The sequence below is a fragment of the Callorhinus ursinus genome, unplaced genomic scaffold (genome assembly GCF_003265705.2).
Source record: "Callorhinus ursinus isolate GAN/ISIS: 27379988/994484 unplaced genomic scaffold, GSC_fseal_2.0 scaffold10, whole genome shotgun sequence".
NCBI lineage: Eukaryota > Metazoa > Chordata > Mammalia > Carnivora > Otariidae > Callorhinus > Callorhinus ursinus.
In genome coordinates, this window is record NW_027397072.1 from 74,011,561 (window position 1) to 74,034,766 (window position 23,206).

At 50.1% G+C, this 23,206-nt stretch overlaps 1 protein-coding gene across 7 annotated transcripts in view; it reads right to left on the reverse strand.

The window, feature by feature from the left end:
• Positions 1–23,206, reverse strand: part of PRKCE (protein kinase C epsilon) — a 475,917-nt gene that overhangs the window by 23,283 nt on the left and 429,428 nt on the right. For 6 of the 7 annotated variants that reach the window (XM_073897764.1, XM_025868896.2, XM_025868897.2 and 3 more), the window contains 3 exons: positions 13,546–13,684; positions 7,751–7,939; positions 3,693–3,839 (listed from right to left, as the gene is read on the reverse strand). In XM_073897764.1, the coding sequence (XP_073753865.1) occupies positions 3,693–3,839; positions 7,751–7,939; positions 13,546–13,684 (475 nt within the window). Of the gene's footprint in view, positions 1–3,692; positions 3,840–6,218; positions 7,333–7,750; positions 7,940–13,545; positions 13,685–23,206 lie in introns of those variants that run through there. The other variant, XR_003207488.2, reaches the window with a different exon arrangement.

Here is a 23,206-nt window from a genome sequence, read left to right on the forward strand (position 1 = left end):
GCGGCGGGGGGTGGTGGTGGTGGTGGTCTGTGCATCTGGTTCCACTGCCTTCTAAAGCACACGCCCCGTGTCTTCTTGAGCCCACCCCCAAATCGCAAGGCCGGTGATGTTGCTCACATACTTGTCCTCTCCTTTCTCAAGGAGTCTGTCCCTAAGATCCAAGAACCTCCCCCTATCCCTGGTGGCTTACAACCCACTCTCTTGTCCACGTCTTCCCAACGCCAGGCTCCAAACCCGCTTTCCTTCCTCCCTCTCTCAAAACCTTTCCTTCCCAGCTCGCGTCAAAAGGCACCTGATGTTCCCTAGAGCTATGGGACACCTTCAGCCCAAGGACAGCCTGTCTTGTGATGGAACCCTTGCCCTGTAAACAGGGGACAACTTCTGGGGGACATACTTTAGCCCCCCATGTCCCTCCAGTGACCTCTCATGGATGGTACCTGTTCTGTCTGTGGGTACCTGGCCCTGTGTATGAAGTGTAGCCATCCCCACTGCTGGTATCCGAGCCAGTGGGTACTCGTACCCCAGGGTTAATCCTGAGTTAGTAAGAGGTGGGTGGTGGTTTATAAAAACCTTGTGTGAGTTCCACAGGGGTCCTGTGAGGCTTTCAGTATGTTCTTCACTGTGGCGGGCTTTAATTCAACTTAAAATTCATTTCTGCGGTACACAAGCCCACAGAGGATGTAAGGTGGTACCATCAACATTCTTCAGAAAAGAGCTTTCAACTTAGGGACAGACTTGGGACACCTTTCCCACCTGCTAATGAGATGTAGACTGGTCTTTTCTTTCCCATTTTGATAATTCTCCAGAGAGAAATCTCTAGGATATAAATGCGGTCAGATACTTAAATAACTTGAACACAACTTTAAAGACCTGTAGCTGAGAACTCTGCAAGGATCAACAGTATTCGGCTCGAAATGTGACTAGAAACGTCTCTTGCAAGATGTAAATTTCCCTTCTTATCCTTCCTTCAGATGTTCCAACTCTCTCTTCCAAACAGAATTCAAACCAGCCGGATAAATGCCTGACCCCCAACAGTGTCAGGATAACTCTGGAGGGGTCGAGTAGGAACATGCACAGAAGGTGATGTGCGAAGCAAGGATGAAATCAGTCTTTGGGAATGCGGACTCAGGTGGACATCATTCGGAGCTCCTGGACGGCCCCTGTCCTTACTCTTTGCCATCGCCCCGGGGGACGGGCACACCCCAGGAAGCCTAGAGCCCCTGAGCAAAGCAAGCAAGCAGAGTTCTGCCCTCTGGTTCCAGGCTGGGGGCTTGCAAGAGGCCCGAGGGAGGGAAGCACGGGTCCCCTGTGACTCTGGGTGGAGATGGAGTCCCACCTGGCCCCCAGGTGAGTTTGACCCCCTCATGCAGGGATGTACTTCTACTGCTGGTTCCCCGGGCACCCACCCTGGCCCACAGGAGCACCTGCACTGCCAGCTAGTCATTCCTGTCTGTCCCAGCCGGCTGAGGCCTGCCCACTGCCCACCAATGGATTGGGTCACGGGTTGGCTTTCTGAGTCTCTCTTCTCTCCTTCCCCCCCTTCCTCCATGTCTGGCTCCTTCTCCCTCCCGCAGGCCCACAGAAAGCTCACACTAGTTCTTCACGCCCTTCTCTCACTCTGGGGAAGCCAGCTACAGCTCAAAGGGTCACTTCTCTTGGGTTTGCCCTTTTATTGGCTCAGGGTTCAGACACAGCAGGGCAGCCTGGTGAGGAATCCCTGGTATCGCTAGGCCCTGGGGAAGGGCTTCTAGAGACAGGAGCTTCGCGGGGCCCCTGAAATCTCAGCGCACTCTCCTCTGCTGGATTTGAGCACTGTTTTGCCATCTGTTTACCCCAAAGAGAGACTCTTGTCCATGAATCCATACTTTAAAACTTCTTTGGGCCTTTTATTGTCAAGATCTTCCCTAATTCCCTGCGGCTTCTCAGCACACCCCAGGCCCACTCTCCCCCCTTCACATCCCCCGGGCTTGCCCTGTCCTCTGGCCCCATGCCCCCAGGAGGGGCTGCCCCTCTAGCCCAGCCCGGCCCTCTGCAAGCCCAGCTTTGAGTCATGTAAGTCATTTTGCAGACCTCCACTGGCTGATTGGTCCCATTGGTCGGGTCTGGATTTGCTACTTAGCCCTACCTCCCACTTTGCTTTGGGTTAATTACCTTAGACTAAACCCACGCTAACACTGGATCCTCAGATCTGAGTCTTTAGTTTTCCCCTCCTTCTCCACCTGACCTCTGGTTTCTTACTTCGCCTCACTTTTTCCAGGACACGGTTAAACTTGACCTTGAAGACTACTCACAGAGACCCTCCAGGTGAAGGGGTGGGGGCAGCCTTTGAGCAGGCCGGCATGTGCAGTGCACCCTGCCCAGAGCCGCAGCAGGCCCCAGAGCCAAGGGGGAGACAGACGGGCAGGGGCGGAGGTGATGTTACCAAAGAGAGAAGGTGAACCTAAATCTAGCCCGTGCCAAGCTGTGTGCCAGCCAGCAAAACTCATCAAAACCGAAGGAGGAAGCAAATGAGGAACGGTGACCTGACCGAGCATCCAGGGCCAGTCAACCTTCCATGTTCTAATCTGGCCGAGGCGTGCACCACGCCTTCAGCTGAGAGTTGCCTCCTCCTTGGGATATTTCTGAGAATCCCAGCACTATCTGTAATCGCTCCCCAGAAAACCTCCTGGAATAGAATGGAATTCCTCATGGATGATTCACAAAGCACAGGAGGGTCTTTCCTGTACTTGGAAGTGAGGGAGGACTGCCTGACAGAATGCGGGGTGGCTGAGGGTTGACTGGATGACTTTGGGTTTTTTCCCGCCCAGGACCCCAGCCCCACCGCTCTGGGGCTCCTGCCCTGTAATTTCCTCACGTTACATATTCCCTGTGCTCCCAGTGGACTAGCCCAGCTGGCACCCCAATTTTCAGTCTGGATGATTGCCTCATCGGGCGACACGCCAACAGACTTAAGATACGCCCCCTGCACAGGCATGCACACACACTCTAAGGACGGCACTGCCTCCAGCAGGAGGTCACGGCCAGCACATGGCCTCTGCCCTCTGATTCCTCTTTCCAGCCGCCGAGCTTCAACAACACTTTACTGCAGCCCCCGGGACAGGCATCACCGCCACGGGCCTGAGAACCTGCATGGAGGTGTGCGCTGGGGCTGGAGAGGGCTCGGCAGGGACAGTGGAGCCGAGCAGGTGTGGGAGCTCTCCACAGACCGCCTCTCACAGGCTCGGCCCCCAGGCGCGGCGCGGCGCGGCCCTCCCCGGGTGTCGGGGCCCGGGCCTTACCTTCGCACTCTGCGCTAGGGCCACATCCCGACTCTGACTGTGGCTCTTACTGAGTGGGTTTCTTTTAAGTTGACTCAGTTATTAAGCAGACCCGTTTGTTTATAAAGAAACCGTGTATCTCTACCATATGCAGAATGTAGCATTTGTGAAAGCCATAGATGAATCTCTGTTAAAATTAAAAAGTCTTCTTCTGTGTCCCATGTAAACCACCATCTCGGATGCAGCTCTAGGTTACGTATTTTTGACAGTAAACTCTTAGGGCTTTGGAAGGCTCTTTCGGCGGTGGGCGGGGCAGGGGGGGGCTGCTGGCTACCACCGGCCCTTGTCATTTGGGCTGTGAGAGTGCCCCGGACCACTCTGTCTATGCGTCCAGGCCCGACCCACAGTGTGGAATGAGCTCCGGGCCCTACTTACAATTCGAGGTTTGAAGGGCGGCTTGATCTTCTTCTGCTCCAGGAGCACCCAGTCGATCTCCTTGAAGAACGGGTGCTGCTTAATGGCGTCCTCACCGTTCTGGGCTGCCACACAGCCCAGGCGCTTGTGCGGGTTCTTGGTCATGAACTGCGGGGAGGATGACAGGACGGAATTAGTGACAGAGACCTGGCAGGGACAGGCTTCGAGGGAAAGATGGAAGCCAGCCAGGGCAAGGTCTTCAGCACCCTCTCCCAAGCCTGTTTCCCGCACTTCTGGGGGCTCTGCCCCCCAGGGTCCTCTTTTAATCTTGTCTAGAACTAACTATGTGCCAGCACCATTCTAAACATAGCACACATTATTAACTCATTTCATCCAAATGCGAGCCTCTCAGGTCTATTATTGTCCCTATTTTATAAGTGAGGTTGTTGAGGCACAGAGAGGTTAATTAACTTGGCCAAGGTCAAACAGCCAACAAGGTACCATGCTGGGAGGAGGACCTTGGGCTGTTACTAACTCCCCGATTCTCCTCAGATTCTCGAGTCTTCTCATCAGGGAGACTGGGGTCTGATAAAGTCACTTACACTGAGGTCCTTGCTGAAGGAGGGAAAGAGGACCAGATAGTCACGCTAAGGTACGTTATCAAAGGCACCTCCTGCACGGCTCCTTTGCCTGGCCCCGGGGCCCTCTCACTTTTTTTTTTTTAAATTTGAATTTGTAATCTCTAGCATACAATACCCATGTAGATCAACTGATAAAAAAAAAAAACAAGAAAAGGAAAAGCTTATGGTTTCTCAATGTTTGTAAAAACCACATTGATATGTTTTATATTTGTTGGCTGACATCTTGTGAAAAGAACCTCTAGCTTGGGGGCAGCTTCCCGAGACGTAAAAAATCTGTATTTTTATCCGTAGCCCTCATATTTCCCCACACACCCAGGTGAGCTTATTCCTATTAAGTGAGTCAGTTCTGATGGCAGCTAATCTGAGTAGATGTGTACCAAATAACCTTGAAAAAAAAAATCCACTGATAGGTGGAAATATTTCTGATAGCCACCCAAAATAAAGGCAGGTGTGTGTGTGTGTGTGTGTGTGTGTGTGTGTGTGTGTGTGTGTGTGCATTCGTGCTAGAGACAAGAGTTACATTTCACAGGGTGAAGGCTAAGCGTCTGTATTTAAATGAAGGAATTTAAGAGGACAAACCATAATCCAAAGGAAGAACTCTATACTGATACAATTTCAGGCTTCATTAGCAAGGGAGATTTTCTTGGGCAGGGAGCGTCTCCTACTGACACTTGCCTGGTGCCCCTGAAGCCAAAGCACATGGACACACAGCTGGGAGAGCCACAGATAAGAGAGTGAAGGGGTGGTGGGCAGGTCCGAGGTAGAATGGTACCAACGCACACTTCACCTTCCTAAACCTAAAAGTCAGCAGAGGCTACCCTGCTTCAACACTCTTGATTCCTACTGCCCGCAGGATACAGTCCATAGACTTTGGCACACAGAAACTTAGTCTGAACCCAGTCTACCTTGGCTGGCCTTTAGTATCCTTTATTCCCCTGGCTGAATGCCCCTGTCCAGTCCCTACGTGCCCTCTAAGAACCAGTCAAAATGCTGCCTCCTCTGTGAAGCCTCCCCAGATTCCCTGCTGTGTAGGTACCTGGGACCTCATGGTTCTTGTTTATTTATATTATAATTTGCCTAAACTTCTCTTTCCCTTGGTGAGCTCCAGGATGTAGGAATCAGTCCTGTCTTCTCAGTACCTGGTTCAGTGCCTGGCTTCTATTGTGCACTCAGAACATTTAAATGACTCAGCGGGGGGCTGGATGCTGGGCCTCAGAGCACAGTGCTGAGAAAGGAAGGCACTAAGACCAGCACTTACTGTTGCACAGGTTGGGCACTGCATAACTCTATGATGTAAATGATCTTCTCTATAGAGTTCTGCGTCACTTGTCACTTTCGTGGTTGTGCAGAGTTCTGCACCACTTTCATGTAGGTAGCAGCCCTCAGAGACACAGCTCAGTGGCCAGAGTCATGGAAAACCTGGCCTGGCCTGAGAATCAAGGGACAATGTGAGGAAGTAAAGCGTTCCAAGGCCAAGGGAGTAAAGACTCTTCCTTACTTCCTTAGCTCTTCCTGCCCTTCCACTTCTGGGAGAGGAAGTATCAGGGCTACTGATAAACATACGGGTTTTAACATCTCAGGAAGCTGCTCCTGAGTCAGAAGCTCTTCTCGCAGGGAAGATGCCTTCTACCAGAGACTTTGCCCTCACCAACCAGCCGACACAGGCATAACCCCTAGCTTCTGAATCTCTGTAGGTCGAAGTTTCTCAACCTCTGTGCTAATGACATTTTGCACTGGATACTTTGTTGTGGGAATTGTCCTGGGCATTGTAGGATGTTTAGCAATGTCCCTGGGCTCCACCCACTAGATGCCAGCAGCAGCCCCCCTCCAAGTTGTGATGGCGAAAGCATTTCCAGACATTGCCAAATATCTCCTGGGGCAGGGGTGGGAGGGCAAAAAATCACACCTTGTTGAGAAACACTGCTCTGGGTCATCCAAAAATGAAAGGGCCTCGCTGGGGTGCTGGCGGGGGGCTCATCGGTTTGTCGGGCTGGTGTTCAGGGCCCCGGGCAAGTGAGCAGCTCTGCTGGGCTGGTGTTCTGGCTCCTTCGGGTGCTGCCTGCAGGTTTCTCCTTAGCCGGCACCTGACACAGCACCTTGTGCATACTTGATGCTCACTGCTTTGCACGAGATGAGTGAATACACATTCTCTTTTTGCTTCTCAGTTGTGACTATGTGTGGATGTATTTTTTTATTTATTTTTGCCTGCTGGACGATGGCTGTTATACTCGCCAATACTTACTTGGCACGAGGCGTGATGCCCCACACGTGGGAAACCCTCAAAAAACAGCTGGTCGTTGAATTATTGATGGGGAGGGGGAGGGAGACAAAGGGAGATGGATGAGGTGAGGGAAAGAAGGATGGAGAAGAAAGCAAGAGCCGCAGGAGAGGACAGCATGCTCTGATGTGGCACTTTCCAGAATGTGGCATGTGTGCTCCCAGACACCGACAGAATGATGTGAGGTCTTTCTGCCATCTTCCTATGATGATCTATGTTATTTATTTATGGTAAATGATACTGGTTTTCTGTTTATGACAGCGATATAAAATTTCTGGGTAAAAAGCCTAGAATTAGGTAAATATCGGTAGTTAGTTGACTGAAGGAACAAGTAAATCGCAGTTGAGAAGGTACTTGGATACGGAAAACCTGGTGAATGTGATGTGCCAGGTACTGAAATTTGCCACACTCTAATGGGCGACAGAAGCCAGGACTGGAAGTCAGAGTTCTTAGGCTGTCACCTCGGTCCCGCCTCAACCCAGCAGGTCAACTGCTCTGCTTACCTTCCCTGCACCCGGCCTTCCACAGCTTTCCAAGGCGGACAGGGAACTTCACTTACTTGCCCTCATCTGAGTGGCTTACGTCGCAGAAACAGCCATGCTGGGCAAGTGCTAAGCATCTCACATGTGCGGGATTATCTGCAGGGCTGGGGACCATCTCTCTATCGTGTCTGAATCCAGCACGGCTGCACAGGTCTTGAGCGGGCACTTCTTTTCTCATCAGCTCTTCAGCCACAGAGATGCTGTCATGGACACAGGCGCGCAGTGACCACCTCCCTCCTGCCCATCACAGGCTCCAGTGGAAGGAGAGAGGCCTTGGGTGGCAGGGGAGGAGGCAGGGGCCAAGGCCCGGCGTACATGTGGCAGAAATGACGCCGGCACGGTCTGGGTTAGTTGGGCTCCCTGTGGAGCTCAGGAGCACACAGACACGCACAGAGCTCCCTCTCAGGAGACACAGTCCCGCAGAAAGCAATTCGTGCCTCAACTCCCCGCTGTGACTGCCTGCAAAGGCCTCTCCTTCGGCAGCAGAGGTGGGTCGGCAGAGAGGAGGGGAGGGAGGGAGCGAGGAGTCCTCAGGGACCAGGAAGGAATGACAGGGACAGAGGGCGAAGAGGGAGAGAGGTCAGGGGAGCAGCGGCACGGGGGAGGGCAAGGACTCACAGCTTTCAGGATGCTGACGGCCTCCTTGCTGAGCCAGACCGGGTAGAGCACGTCATCGTGGAGGATGGACTCGAACAGGTCGTCCTCATTGTCGGCCTCGAAGGGGGGCTGCCCAGCCATCATCTCGTACATCAGCACCCCCAGGGCCCACCAGTCCACGGAGGGGCCGTACTCCAACTCCTGCAGGATCTGTTGGGGAAGCGGGCAAGGTCAGGGACCGCCACGGACGCCCGCCCACAGCCTCCCTGTGCTGTGGGAACTGCATCTTCATTTCCAGCTTGCTCCTCGGCACAGCGGAGCCCTGGCTCATAGAACTGAGGTTCGGAAATCAGCAAATTCAGGGAAAACCGAGTTTGGAAGGCACTATGCTGGGGCCTAACTATCAACTCTCCAAAGTCAACACCGACAGTCTGTCCTCCCGTGGGAATAAATCGCTGTCTCTTTGTTTCGGCAGATGAATTTCCTGACTTGCACTTAGGACCATATAAAAATACATGCGTGTTTCTGACACGAAAATCAGGGTCAGAGGAGCAAGACGCAGGCTAAGAGAGACACGAGCAAGCTGTAAGTGACTGAGAGCAAACCAGGACCGTCTCACACTGAGTGGGAAGGTGAGCAGAATCTCAGCCTTCTTTAACTTGTGACAATGTTGAATTCGCCTGAGCCCTATGTTTTTGGAAAAGAAACTATAGTTAATAAATCTCCCCATCCTTTTGTGTTCTAACCACAAAGGATGCCTATGCTTTGGGCTATTCCAGGAAAAGACCCACCTCCAACGTTCATCACGACTCCCACAAAACTCGTTGATGAATCCCTTGTGTACCTGCCTCCATAAGACTCAGGCCCCTTCAGTTTTTCTGCGGCATTCCTCACTAATGAGCAGAACCTTCTCCCTAGTGCGATAGCCCCAATCAAGTCATCTCCTTGATTATCCAATGTGCTTTGTCTTTGTCACCGGTCACTTTTCTTACCTACATTCTCAGTCTCTCTCGCTTCTTTTCTTCTCACCGAAGGAGAAGTCAAATTCATTTATGTTAAATGCATGTGCAACACGTGGCGGTGGGACACTCTGTGCCATCAGCTTCCTGCACAATGATGTGCGGGGACCGCAGTTTTACGAACTGAGTCATAATTTCAATGTTTGGGAGGAATGCTACCTAAAGAAGCTGCAGAACCTTTTGAAAAGCCAGTAATGGCCCCCAATCCTATTTTTTCTGGAGCCCTGGCCATGTGTTATAGTGGCAGAGAGAGAAGACTGACCAGGGTGTTTTTATTCCATCCCAAGTTTGGGGCTACATTTTTCCGGGTGATCTTCAGCCATTCACTTGACTTCCTCATCACATGAAGCTCAGATTCTCAGTTTAGCCTCCTAAGATTAGCTAAGGTGGAAGATTTTGAAAGCATGTTGCAAACTACAAAACCCTATATAATCAGAAGTTGGTATGAAATCCAAGTTTTCTTCTGTTAGGTTTGGTCTCCACGTCTAGAGAGCATACAGCAGGTCAAGGATATATGTTTGGCTCAGAGTAGAAATAAATGCTGAGCTGGCCCCCACTGCTAAGGAAGGGTTTGTGAAGTGAGATCCCCATCCCATAATTATTTTCTCTTTTTGTCAGAGCCAGATTAGGCATGGTGCTGCCCACAAACACACAGATGAGATGGCCTCTCCGGGTTACTCTCGGCTCTGTAGTTCTATGAAGAGTTCCAAAAAGTGAAGGTGATAGAGGACCAGCATGGCTGGGGTGCATGTCCTAAAGGGGTGTCCATCCAGGACTTTCCCCCAAATGGCAAAAGGCCATGCACAGTGACTTCAGTTTGTGGGACACCCCAGGCAGGTAACTTCTCAGGTAACCTATCTGGAACGAGGCTCCAGTTCAGTTCTCAGCTTTCAGGATGGCCAGGGAAGAGAAGGCTGAATGGGAGTACCGGGGCTTTTGCTGATCTCCTCAAAACACCGTTCTAGAGACCACAGACTACAGGCTGCCTGGGATTAAGTAAAAAGACTTAGGTAGAGGGCGCCTGGGTGGCTCAGTTGGTTAAGCGTCTGCCTTTGGCTCAGGTCATGATCCCAGGGTCCTGGGATCGAGACTCGCATCAGGCTCCCTGCTCAGCAGGGAGTCTGCTTGTCCCTCTGCCTGCTCATTCTCTCTCTCACACACACACTCTCTCTCTCTCTCAAGTAAATAAATAAAATCCTTAAAAAAAAAAGACTTAGGTGGAATTATTTTGAAAACAGTAAAAACATGCATGTTTTAGGAATCCTTTGAATTTAGAATGAAAAGAAATGTAAGCAAACGCAGCCAACTTTGAGTTATTTGGGGCTGGCAATCTGTCTGGTGAGAATCTTTGGTCTCTTAGCCCAGTGGGCCACACACAGTATCTGAAAGGTCAGAGCTACAGGCTCTGCTGTCCTGAGAAGCCAGTAAATGCTGCTCTGTTCCAGCGTCAAAGCCAAAGTCAGTGGCTCCTTCAGTCATGAAAGATCTAGTGCCCCACCCGGCTCACCATGGCACTGCTGGTTTCAAGGGCATGGTTATCATGCATTTTCTCCAGAAAGCTTTCCCGAATTTCCCCAGCTTTTCTCGTCTCTTCTGACAGATCCTAAGACCCTTTCCTGTCCATAAGAACTGCAGGCACTTCCCATATAAACCGTGATTTTAGTTATTTTTTCATGGTTAGTTGTTTCCCCTGGGCATCTCTAAGCCAGCAAGGGTAGGGGCTCTAGCATGCTTCTGAGCCCTCCACCGTGATCAGGCCAATTCCAGCGCTTGGGAGACTGGTGGCCATGTGTGCCCACTGTGTGTGTCTCGCTGGGTGCGCTCCCTTCTCTCCTGGGTTCAGACGGCTAGGAATGCTGGGGTGGCCACCCTCCAGCCTCCAGGAGGTGGCAGATCTGGGTCCTGTGCCTCCACAGGGTGGTGGGGAGGTGACCTCCAGGTGGCCTATGTGTGCTCAGACAGTGTGGCTCTGCAGAAACCACAGAGCGGCCCTGCCCACCCTTCCCCAGGCCCACTCCAGAGCCTTCCCATTTTGGGCGGCCTCTTTCATAAAATTCCTTTGGGGCTGGGCCCTAATTTTCTGCTTCTTAACCGGCCTGTCAGCAATGGAGCAGTGAGAAGGGCAAGGCTTCACATGCCATGGGAGGGCACGGGTGCAGTGGCTACCCCCTCGAGTGGCTCAGAGCTGAGGCAGAAGGGCAAGCATCAGGCCCAGTGGTGTCAGTCATACCCAGGGCTGGCTGCCATTTCCTGGGGAGCAGGCGCCGGGCATGTGGAAAGGAGAAAGGGTGCAGCGGGGGCTAGCCCAGGGTGCACGGTGGGAAGAGAAATGTTGGCGAAGAGCTAGGACCTCATTAGGTGTCTGTGGTTTCAGGGTTAACCAGGGGCCTCGCAGCCCCTCCTATCCGAATAGAGGCTTATGGTTTCTCAAGCATTTCCATGCTCTAATCTCATTAGACTCTCAAAACAGCTTGATGAGGTAGGTAGGGCAGGAAGTGCTCTTCCCATTTGAAAGATGAGGAAGCGGAGGGTCTGAAGCACTTTTGTGACTTGGTCAAGGTCACATGGGGGCATCAGTGGTCCAGTCTACCCTGGAATCGCAACTCTCACGACTGTGCCTTTCCCACCCCCCCCACCCTCTAGACAAGCCGGCAACAGCGATGATAACGACCCAGTGCTCGCCGTGGGCCAGGCACTGTGCTAAATGCTTCGGAAGCATAATTTTATTTTATCTCCCCAATAGCCCTTGATAAAAGTAGCAGTAGCTTTATTAGCTGTAATTCGCCTACAGAAAGACCAGGATTGCTCGCCATTTGGCATGTAGTGGCGGTTCTGCATTGTGGGCACAAGGAAGGAAGGGGAAGGAAGAGCGTCTGTGGCTCATTATAAACGGAGAGGTCAGCGCTGTTCGTTGTGACTCGCGTCAATGGACTGCCTGTCATGAAAAGCTGTGTGGATGTTTTGTTCAACCTAAAGTGACTGTTTGCCTTGGGCTGGGTCCTTAACTACTCTGCTGTCCTGTTAACCCTTTGACTCCTCCTTACAGAGGACCGGAACCAGGCATTCTGTTGAGAAGGAATGAATGAGGAAGACGGTAGAAAAGCAGGTCCCAACCGAGGGCCCTCGCTTTTACTGATTTCTCCTCGAAGATTAAATTCCTAGTGTCCCTGCTCAGGAAGACTGATTGAAATCTCTGCTTTCAGATCTCTTAGAAGGTAAAGGTTCTAAAGGGAGCTCAACTATACTTACCATCCTCAGGCCTCTCCTTGGGCCCCCCCATGTCTTGTCTGGTCTGTGAAAAGTCTCTTAACTCTCCTTCCCGCACTCTCTGCCTTCTGAGCCAGATTGCTGTTGTCTGTCTTCTTTCTGGGACAGGTCTGAGAGACCCGGACACCGTCCACCGGAAAACTCTCAGTGGGTCTACAGATCCTCTAGGATAAAGGCCACTTCCCTTGGTCCTCTTTCCTAATTTTATTCATTACTATGAGCATTAAGAACTCCTATGTTCTAGCTATACTATTTTCCTTCCCTGAATGAAGGCCAAGAAAATTCTCATCCGTTCGTCTTTGCTCACATCGAGTGTCACAAGTTCAAATTCATTTGTCCATTCAACAAACCATTACTAAGAGCCTGATCTGTGTGCGGTATCCTGGGAGTGCTCAGAAAAGACACAGCCCTAACGGATTCAGAGCCCAGGAATAGTGAACCTCCTGTGCTGCCCTGCCCCCCACCCCAAACCCCTGGTTGTTTTCAGGAATGCTTCCCACACCTACCACCAAAGGAAATCCTGCTGATTCTCGACAACTCAGTTCATCTACAGGGTGTTCCAAGAAGCCTTCCCTTATCCCTGAGGATACCATCTTGTCTTTTGTATCTATTTATTCTGCTTAATTAGCTATATACTTAGAGATCACTGCCTCTACACCAGAAGCTCTTTTAGGAGAGTGAGGAGTGAATTCTTTACCCCCACATCGCTTTGTGTCTAGCGGGTGCTCAAGCAATGCCAACTGAAAGGAAATGCAATCAGAATGCGCTAACGAACACCTATGCACTGTGGGCAGTGCTTACGGGGGCGTTGGTATCTCCTTCCCATCTTACATGGTCAGAACCCTCAAGGCCATTTTTATTCAGCATCTATGATATCTGAATCATATCACACAAGGTAGCTCTCAGCCTAGGCAAGACTGACTTGAGAAACTCAAGGCCAATAAGCACTTTATGATGAACAAAACATCCGAACAACTTCACGAAAGGCAGCCCGTCGGTCAGGTTCCCAATGAACATCTCTGATCTACATTTATAACAAGGCACGCTTTCCTCTTCCTGCTCGACCCCGTGCGCCCGTCATGCAGAATCACCACTGTGCTAGAAATGGCAAATAATTCCCGGTTTTACTATAGGTACATTACAGCTGATGAAGCTAATTGCTGCCTTTATTGATGGTGCTCCTTTATTCTGGTTATTAAGAAGTGAAGATAATGATTCAAGTCTACAAAGTCCTCCTGGTCCCAGTCCTTTGGTAGTTCTGGACTGAGATGGAAGGGTGAGGCCCTGTGAGCCTCTGCCCTGGTGTGGGGAATGGCCCGTTGCTCACGGTTGGCCCATTATCTCCTCTATCACCACCACGTCCTATGGAGAAATCAGTAAGCCTTCTACCTTTCCTCTTCTCCCTCCTCCCTTAGAATCTCTCCTGGCTTTCTAGTGCTTTCCCCCAGCACCACTAGGTGACCTCGGTGCAAGGGAACGGCCCCCGCCTCAGCCCTGGCAGAAGAACGTGGCCCTCTCTCACCATCTTACCTCGGGTGCAATGTAGTCAGGAGTTCCACAGAACGTGGTGGTTGTGACACCGTTCAGAATCCCTTCCTTGCACATCCCAAAGTCGGCCAGCTTGCAGTGACCTTCTGCATCCAGAAGGATGTTGTCCAGTTTCAAATCCCTGCAAGATGGGCCAGACCCATACAATTAATGCTTCAGACATCCCAATAGGGTCTTCTTGAGTTGGGAGAGGTGTGCACATCTCAGGGAAATCTGCTGGCAACCCACCTCAGTCCAGGGCTCTCGCCCACACTGGCCAACCCCCAAAAGTGCCTCCATTCTCCCCAACATGAGGGAAGAGCTTCCATAACATCAGGAATATTTCAAGACTACTGCGATCTAATAAAATCAGTAGATATTTATTGAAGCCCTACTGTGTGCTGCAATCCATATGATATGAGAGGAAGAAGCAACTCCTCCCCCTCCCTTCGTGAGTTAACCATAGGGGTTAGCTGGAACGATGAGACTGATGCATACTAACAGCAATAACTCGGCTAAAACCACCTAAGAATCAGACGCTACTTTACAGAACGCTGACTATGTGAGCTATTGCGTCGTGGGGGAGACCACTGCCGGCTGGTGCAGGCTGGGAGGGCATCAGCACGAAGTGACTCTCAAGAGAAGCTTGGAGAGAGGGTTAGGTTTGGAGACAGCATGAAGGGAAAAGGTGGGAGGGAAGGGAAAGACCACACGGTGGGAGCCAAAGACAGTGAAGGGACCAGAGAATTGGGCCCTGGTGAATGGAAGGGCAAGACAGGTATGTTGAAACCAACCCCGAAAAGCCTAGAATGCAAGAGGAGTTTGAAATTCATGTGGAGGGGGCGCCTGGGTGGCTCAGTCGTCAAGCGTCTGCCTTTGGCTCAGGTCATGGTCCCAGGGCCCAGGGATCGAGCCCCGCATCGGGCTCCCTGCTCGGTGGGAAGCCTGCTTCTCCCTCTGTTGCTCCCCCTGCTTGTGTTCCCTCTCTCGCTGTGTCTTTGTCAAATAAATAAATAAAATCTTTAAAAAAAAGAAAAAAAGAAATTCACGCGGAGGACGATGGGAAACCTGCCTGCGGGAGCATGACCTCTGTGCAAGATCAGTCTTCATAGGGCAAGCAGGCAAAGGGGGGGTGAGTGTCTGGGGACAAGAGGGAAGACACACTGGTGGCAACAACCAGGCCCTACAGAGCCCAGGCGGCTCTGGGCAGTGAGCTAGTACATGCAATGACGGGCGGGGGGTGGGGGTGGGGGCGGTATATTGGCCTCAGCCAGAGCAGCTCTCTTGCTTTACAGTTTGGGGTACCATGTAAGACCTAGTATAAAATTTGAAGTTCTGGGTAAGAATCCCCCTACCCACCAAATCTGCAAGCCCCACAGCCGTCCCATAGAAGGACCCAGACTGTCAGAGGAAGGTCCCGGCCCTGGCCCTCCCTCAGCAGCCATGCTGGGCTGGGCTGGGAAGGTCTTGCAAAGAGGGCCCATTGCCCTGCACACACAGCAAGAGGGGTCTTTCTCACAAGCCTGCTGGCGTCTGGACTTGAACTCCAGCCACCATCAGGAATCCAGGCCCGAGTGCAAAGGTGGGGCAGGAAGCACTTCAGGGCCTGCCTGCTTTGCACCCACGGCCCTGTTTCCGCTTACAGCTGGGACTTCTTGAGAAAAGAGAAAGCTCATAAAATATGCTGTTCTAAGCAGATGCTTATGAACTACAGAAAGGACAGTGAGCCCAACCAAGCCGAGCCCCTGGGACCGGGCTCCCCGACCTCCCACCCTGGCCACCGTGTGTGGTCAAGGCTCAGCTCTGGCCAGGGCGGGAGGGAAGGGAGAGGAACACGGACTTGGGCATGGGAGGCCTGGGTATTAATCCCTAGGGTGGCATGGCCCTGGTGAAGTCACCTTGCTGGTCTGTTACCTTGTCTATCAAATTGGGATGACACATTCCTGCTTGTCTGAAGGGATGAGATGAAGTGTGTGGAAGTAGCAGGACTTTATAGTATTACACCCACTCCCTCCACGAGGAGCCGGAGTTAGAGGGAACCGGGGGTTCTGTTCACCCACCTGCAAACGTGGGAGTCATTGAGAGGTGAACCTGTGTGCCCTGCTGAGTTACAGCCCCTTCATGCTCCCTAATCTAATGTGCTACCTTGCCCACACGCACGCACGATGATCGCCATGGCAACACGTGTATTAGGAGCAGCACCAACAAACGTGTGGAAAGCACCTCTGTGGCCTACAAACCACATTCATGCTCTGAACAACAGCGAGGGTTCAGAAGAGCATGCTCTGCTATGGTCGTGGCAGCAGCAAGTAGATGGAAGCTGGAAGAAGGCCGATGACTTCTGAAAGGTGAGGAGGAGGTTGACTTCACTGGGACTTGAACTCAGTCCCCACCCCGCTCCAAAGGCTGGCGTTCCTGCCTCTGTGTACTACACTCCTTCCCCTCCTGCCTTCGCGTCAGTGGACTTCTTCCAACGTCAGCCCCCAACCCCACTTTGAGACAGGACCCACGTGCTACGTCTCAAAGCCCTCTCTTTCAAAGCCTTGTCGGAAGGGCGCCTTTCTGCTTTGTGTGGATGGAGTGGATTCGGAAGATTCCAAGCCAGCCTGAGCCTTGCCCATCTGAAAATTCAACTCAGCATTTCCTTCTGCTCAGGATTCCCACTCGGGGCAAGAGAAGGTGGAAAGTCTTACCTCTTTGCCTGCCCTTGCTCCGGTCCAGGTGCACACTGTCCCCTTGCTTCCTGCCCCCTCTTCTCCCTGAGGGAAGAAGCTGCCCCACACTGAAGCCCAGGGGGCCCACGAGGGCCGAGCATGTTCTGCAGGCTGCCCCTCTGCTGTGGGGAAGAGAGGCCTCAGGCCAAAAAGCATGTCTTCACACAGTCCCGCCGCCGATGCCAGAAATCCTGCCTCTACTCACCTCCTCAAATTTCTCCTCTGTCTGTATTTCTCTAAAGCTCAGCCTCCCCACACAAAACCAAGTCCCAAAGAAGAGACAGTGACTTATGTTCCTTTCCTTGGTGGCAGGGAAGATGAGTACAGCTGGAAAGTCCCCTGAGGGCCAGAAATGCCATGATCAAAATTCTATTCCTTGGGAGTCTTCAGTCTCATTAAAAATGAAAAATACCCCCACGGCTGGGACCAAACCCGTCTGGTGTGGGGCTTTCAGTGAGTTCCTGAGTGGGGGTTTCAGTGGAGGCGAGAGCCGAGGCCGCCCAGGGTCATGCTTGCTTAGGCCAAGGAAAAGAGAGAGGACAGCCACCCTTCCCTACAAGGGGGTTAGGGGACAAGGGCTGCTGAAGGAGGGTGGAGTCCCTGAAATTCTGCTTGCTGCACAGCTGGCTGAGGGGGGTGGTCCCTCTTGGTTTTCCCTCCCTTCCCCCTTAGCGGCACTGATGCCCCGGACTTCCAACTTTCGACTTCCTGTTCCTGCCCCAGGATCCCCCCCACCTGCTGGCTTTTAGTGCTGCCTGTTCACGAGGGGTCTCTAAAGCCTCCCTGGGAAGGTCAGGGACTATCATTTCCTAGCCTTGCTGGGTCTGAGGCCCAGCTTGCAAGGACAGAGTGAGTGGGCTTTTCTCCTTCTTGGGTGCTCCCCTGGTGCTCAGGTCAGAGGCCAGGCACATAGTAGGTACTCATCAAACTTGTGGACTGACAGCTTTGCAAAGAGGGACTTCTGCCTAGATATTAATCCCCACCAGTCCTCAAATACAAGGGCAGAGTACTTTTGAGGACCCGGGACATTTTTTTAAGGAACAGGGTCGTTTATTTAATAGTGGAAAAAAATACAGCAAAATCCTTTCCCCTCTATATGAGTCAATATAACTCTAGGTTTTACTTATTAAATTAATAGCTCCCTTCCAATTTTTTTCAATAGGTAATACCTTCATGTGTTCTAAAACCCAAAGTGTAAAAGGACATACAGTAAAAAAATCTCCTTCCTGCATCTGCTCTCCAGACGCCACTTTTTCCCCCTATAGGCAACTGCATTGTATTTCTTGTGCATTGTCTGGGTCACACTTTCTGCATAAATAAGAACGTGTGACTATATATTCAAGTCCCCCCTTTTAACCAACTGAGAGCTGACTATATGCAGTCTTTTGCTTAATATGTCGGAGATCTTTCTGTCTTGGCACATTAAGAGGCTCCTAAATTCTTTTTTATGGCCATACAACACTCTGCCATATTTACTGGGGGACAGTTAGCTCGCCTCCAATATTGTGCTATTACGAACAGGGCTGCTGTGACTAAGCTTATAAATATATGAAGGTAATTGTACAGCTTTTCTAGAAAAGAAATGTCTGAATCCGATAGAACAGGAATGTGGATTTGATGGATCTTGCCAAACTGCCCTTCTCAGAGCTGAAGGATTTACACTTCCATCAGCGGTACGTGATGATGCCTCCTTGCCAACATGGTATGTTATCGAGTTTCCGGTAGTCCGATTTTTTAAAGATTTTATTTATTCATTTTAGAGAGAGAATGAGAGAGCACAAGCAGGGGGAGTGGCAAAGGGAGAGAGATAAGCAGACTCCCCGCTGAGTCGGGAGCCCCAGACGGGGCTCCATCCCAGGACCCTGAGATCATGACCTGAGCCAAAGGCAGACGCTTAATTGACAAGCCACCCAGGAGCCCTTATCTTGGTATATTCTTAAGTTTCTCTGTAAGTTTAAGCATTTTTTCATATATTTAATTTTTTTTTTTTTTTTTTTTGGTGAACTGTTGACATTTTTCCTTTATGGTGTTTGTTTCTTATTTTTTTTTTTTAAGGAGCTTTTTCTATATTAGGAAATGAACTTGGAGTGGTTTTTTAAGAATTGCAAATTCTTGTCCCAGTTTAATTTTTGACATTGCTTACGGTGGTTTATTTTATGGTTTTATGTCTTAATTTGAAAGGCTTTACCCATTTCGAACTTTTAAAGCATTCCCCCCAAGGTCTCCCCTTGTACTTTGATGCTTTCATTTTATAAATGCAAGTCTTTGATGTATTTGGAATTCGGCCTGATAAAAGGTGTGAAGTAGAGATCCAACTTTGTTTCCAGCCCCATATGTTGGATAGTTCATCTTTTCCTCATTGACTGAAACATCACCTTTTCCAAATACTGGTCTTTCTGGAGTCTTCATTCAATTATGTTGCTCTATGCCACACTTTTGAAATTACTGAAGGTTTATGATGCATTTTAACATTCAGTAGGGCTGGTCCCCTTCTTCTTCTTCAAAATTTCCTGGCTACTCTTGCTTGTTTATTTTTCCATATGAACTTTAGAATCATCTGTCTTGTTTTAAAAAAAATCCTGGTGATGTTTTTATTGGGAACATGTCTAAAGTTATAAATTAACTCAGAGAGAATTGATATTTTTATGATGTTGAGTCTTCCTATCCAATAACACTGTTTGTCTTTCTATTCATTAAAGTCTTGTCTGTGTCCTTTAGGGGCATTTTAAAGTTCTCTCCTATAGATTGTGTGCATTTCTTGTTATATTTAATGGCAGCCTGCTGGTTGTCCCAATACCCATTCTCATTTTCTTCCTTAGTAAGAGAACACTGTTGTTGTTGTTGTTTTTTAAGCCTTGCACGTAGTGATGTAGCTATAACCTGGAATTCAAAGCCTTCCTTAGAACTGGGTGTGGTTATATAACTAAGTTCTAGCCAGTCAGTTGTATGAAGTCTCAAAAGAAAGAGGCTTACTCTTTTCTTTCCTTTACCCATTGCCTGAATGAGGATATAATGCCTGGAGGCCTAGTAGCCACCTTCAGCCATAAAGAAAAGGACCAAGTCCCAGAAATGGTCACTGGACTTCCTATCTCCAGATAACACTCATATGAAAAAGAAATAAACTTGTGTCTTATTTAAAGCACTGTTGTCTGTGGCTTATATGATAATCGCAGCTGAATCCACTTCTGAGGAATCCAAGTTGTTATTTTAAATTCCTATTGTAAATGGGGTCTTTTCTTCCATCATATCCTTTATCTGGTTGCATTTGTATGTACTAGTTCTTAATTTCTACTTATCGTTTTATGCCCTGCCACTGTATGAATGTTCTTTATTTTTGTTAATAAATGATTCTCCTGGATTTTCCAAAACATTTGTAACTGGTGATCATTTTTACTTCCTCCTTTTCAGTGTTTACATTTCTAACTTATTTATTTTGCCTGTGTTGGTTGGAAACTTAAGAACAATGCTAAGTAATGATGATAGTGCTTGGTAGTCTCTGATTTGGTGGGGGTGTCTCTGGTTACGATAAAGGCATTTCCCTAGGCAGAATGCCTTTATCATAGCCCCTGTCACTTGGAACCTGACTGAAGGCTACCTTACTGTGTATTCTCCACTAGACTGAGGACTTGTGAGAACTTCCATGGAAACTCCCTTTCTCCCCAGCTCCCAGAGGTCCCAGTGAGCTATGGGGAAGACAGTAAGGAACAGGCTATGCAGTGCCCCTCTAGTCCTGGGTTTCTTAACCTTGGAGCTGGATTGACATTTGCAGCTGGATAATTCTTCGTTGTGGGGGGTTGTCCTGTGCACTGTAGGATGTTCAACAGAAATGGTGAGCTATACCCATTAGATGCTATTATCAACATCCCCACCCCCCAGTTGTGACAACCCAAAATGGCTCTAGACATTGTCAAATGTCCCCTGCAAGACTGCTGGTGGACAATTACTGCTCTAAGTCTCAAACAATGATCAAGGCTCCAAGATGGTCTGGTCCAGATCCTTAAGCCGAATAGGGATTTGAGAGCAAGGCTCTCAGGAAAGGGTGCATCTGCCTTGAATGTCCTCTACCATTTTATCCTGGGAGACAGGAAGCCTGGCACACTAGCCCTGCTGGCATTTGGTACCATCAACACATCTTTTTAAGCATCTTAGGAAATCGAGGCTCAGAAAAGGTAAAGCCGCTCACCCACGCTTGCACGGCTGGTAAGAGGCAGTGCTGGGCTAACTCACACAACTGCATGTGATCAGCTTTCAGATCAAATGTAAGATCCATGAGTTAGAAATCTCTATCTGCTGATGGGACCCAAATCCCTTTGCTCTTAAAAAAGGTGGGCTTCATGATGAGAAGGGGAATACAAAGGCCCAAAGGTCACAGCCGCTGATAGGGAAGGAGTGATTTAGGGGCATGATGGTATAACCAAGGTTCCCTTGAGGTAGGAACACAGAGCACTTCCAGAAACTCAAAAGATAGTCAAGAAAATCCCAAATATGCTTGAGACTCAGTCTCCTTATCTGTAAAATGGGGATAATATTGCCACGATTGAATGATGTAATCCACGTGAAAGTTCAAGCATTAGAGCCTGATACATGGTAGTTACTCTAGGAGTAACTTACGGTCTCTAACAGTCTCCAGGGTTCTCTGACAGTCATTTCTTAAGACGCACATGCCCTGTGGGCCCCTAAAAACTTTTTTTTTTTTAAAGATTTTATTTACTTATTTGACGGAGAGAGACACAGCGAGAGAAGGAACACAAGCAGGGGCAGAGGGAGAGGGAGAAGCAGATTCTCAGCTGAGCAGGGAGCCCGATGCAGGGCTCGATCCCAGGACCCTGGGATCATGACCCGAGCCGAAGGCAGACGCTTAACGGACTGAGCCACCCAGGCGCCCCCCCCTAAAAACTCTTTAATATTAGAGAAATACTTATTACTTCCTAGTGTGCATAAACTACAGAGACAGACTTTGTGGGATGAAGAGTAGGGAGCATATGTAACTATCACACAGTGGAGAAAATGTCAAAGAATACTTGAGAGAGAGACAGAAAGAGACTGAAACTTCTACTCCAGCCCAGGGAGAAAATCACAGATTCCTTTCCCCTGGGCCTGGGGAATGACAGCTCGCACCCAGGGGAACACCAGTGCCCCAGGGAGAAAGCAAAGGCGGGCGGGGTGGTTTAAGGAGGAGGGGGTGGGGCAGCACAGGTGTCACCCGTCAGGATCGACGTGACAGTTTCCAGACCCTCAGCAACCTACCCAGGCCCTTGTGCAGAGCTGGGAGCGGCTGCCCTAGCAGTGGGAATCCCTGTGCTTTGCAGCTCCCTGGGTGCTATCACACGCCTTATCTCTCCGACTCCCAACAACAGCCCTGGCAGGAGGGGGATCATCATCCCCAGCTTGTAAAGAACTTGGGGGTAGGGCCGGGGGCGGGGGGGGGCACCAAAGCTTGTGAGGTGAGCTGGAACCTGAGCAGCAGAAGCTGGGTGGGGTCCTACGCTCCTCCCCACTGCACCTCAGCCACCTTATCCGAAAAAAATCGTCCTCTCCTACTGGTGAAATTGTGTTTTCCCAATTTCGTAGATTCCCCAAGAATCAGGGCCAGGAAACTCCTCTGGAAACCACTGGCATTTAGCGAAGGGTTGGCACCCGGGAGACCCTTCACACATAAGAAAAAATTGAAAAAAAACTTTTTTTGCTTGACTCGAAAACTCACCCCGAAGGAAGGGACCCCTATGTCCCTGTCTTCTGGACCAGGCTCTCCATTTTTAATGCCCTCATTTCCCTGCTGTGCTCGCTGGTATATTTCTCTGGCATGCTAATTCCCCAAAGCTCAGGCCTGAACACCACACAAACGACAGCACATTCTTCCACTTACTCGAAGATAAGAGATTAGAAAGATTACTTTTCAGGATGCCAAGTATTTAGATCACCAGCGAGAGCAGGCCCTCGGGGGAGGTTATGAAGAAACTCTGCTTGTTTTTGGACAAATAGTGAAGACTAGCACATGATTGTGGTTAATCAGATGGGAATACAGGCTCTTGGGGCAGATGTTGCTTCATAAATTGAACCATACGTTCAAGAGAAAGCCAACTTTCCCCTCCAATATAGCACACTCCCCTTGACATTGGGGCAAACGTTGGTGACCAGCTGCTGTCCTTCCTTCTGGCTCCCTCTGTGGCGGCCACCCTCGAGCACCCCCAGGAACGCCAGATCTCTCCAGCACCACCCTGGGCCAGGCAAGACTACAAGCACAAAGCCTGAGAAAGGGAACCTCCGGGGCGCCTGGGTGGCTCAGTCGGTTAAGCGTCTGCCTTCAGCTCGGGTCATGATCCCGGGGTCCTGGGATCGAGCCCCACATCAGGCTCCCTGCTCAGCCGGGAGTCTGCTTCTCCCTCTCTCTCTCCCTCTGTGCTCTCTCTCTGTCTCTCAAATAAAAATAAATACGTCTTAAAAAAAAAAAAAAAAAGAAAGTGAACCTCCTGCCTCTCTGTCAAATCGAGAAGCATCATTTGCTTCAGAGCCAAGGTAACCAATTTCAAACTTCTCCATTGCCATGCTGATACCCGGAGTCAATGGTCATGTTTCACTCTGGGCCAGTCTGCAGGGAAATCCCAGGGCCTTTTCATAGGAAAAGCTCAGTCATTTAGGACAAAATAGTGAACTACCATTTTGGGGTTTTTTTCCAAATGCTTTTGTATGCTGGCTCAGGATAAGTCTTTAAATGCATTATCTCATTTAATCTCACCAATAGCCTAGGGACCTGGTAGGACTGTTATCGCCTCCATTTTAAAGAAGAGGAAGAAGGTTCTGAGGGGCTATGTCCCTGGCGCGGGACACACGGGGCGGGAGTGACACAGTTGGTTTGCCTGACATCAACTCCCGTGCTCTGAATCACTTTGCTACGTTGCCTGAGGAGGGGGACAAAAAAGATGGTTTCTACACTCCTGCCCCTCTGTGGG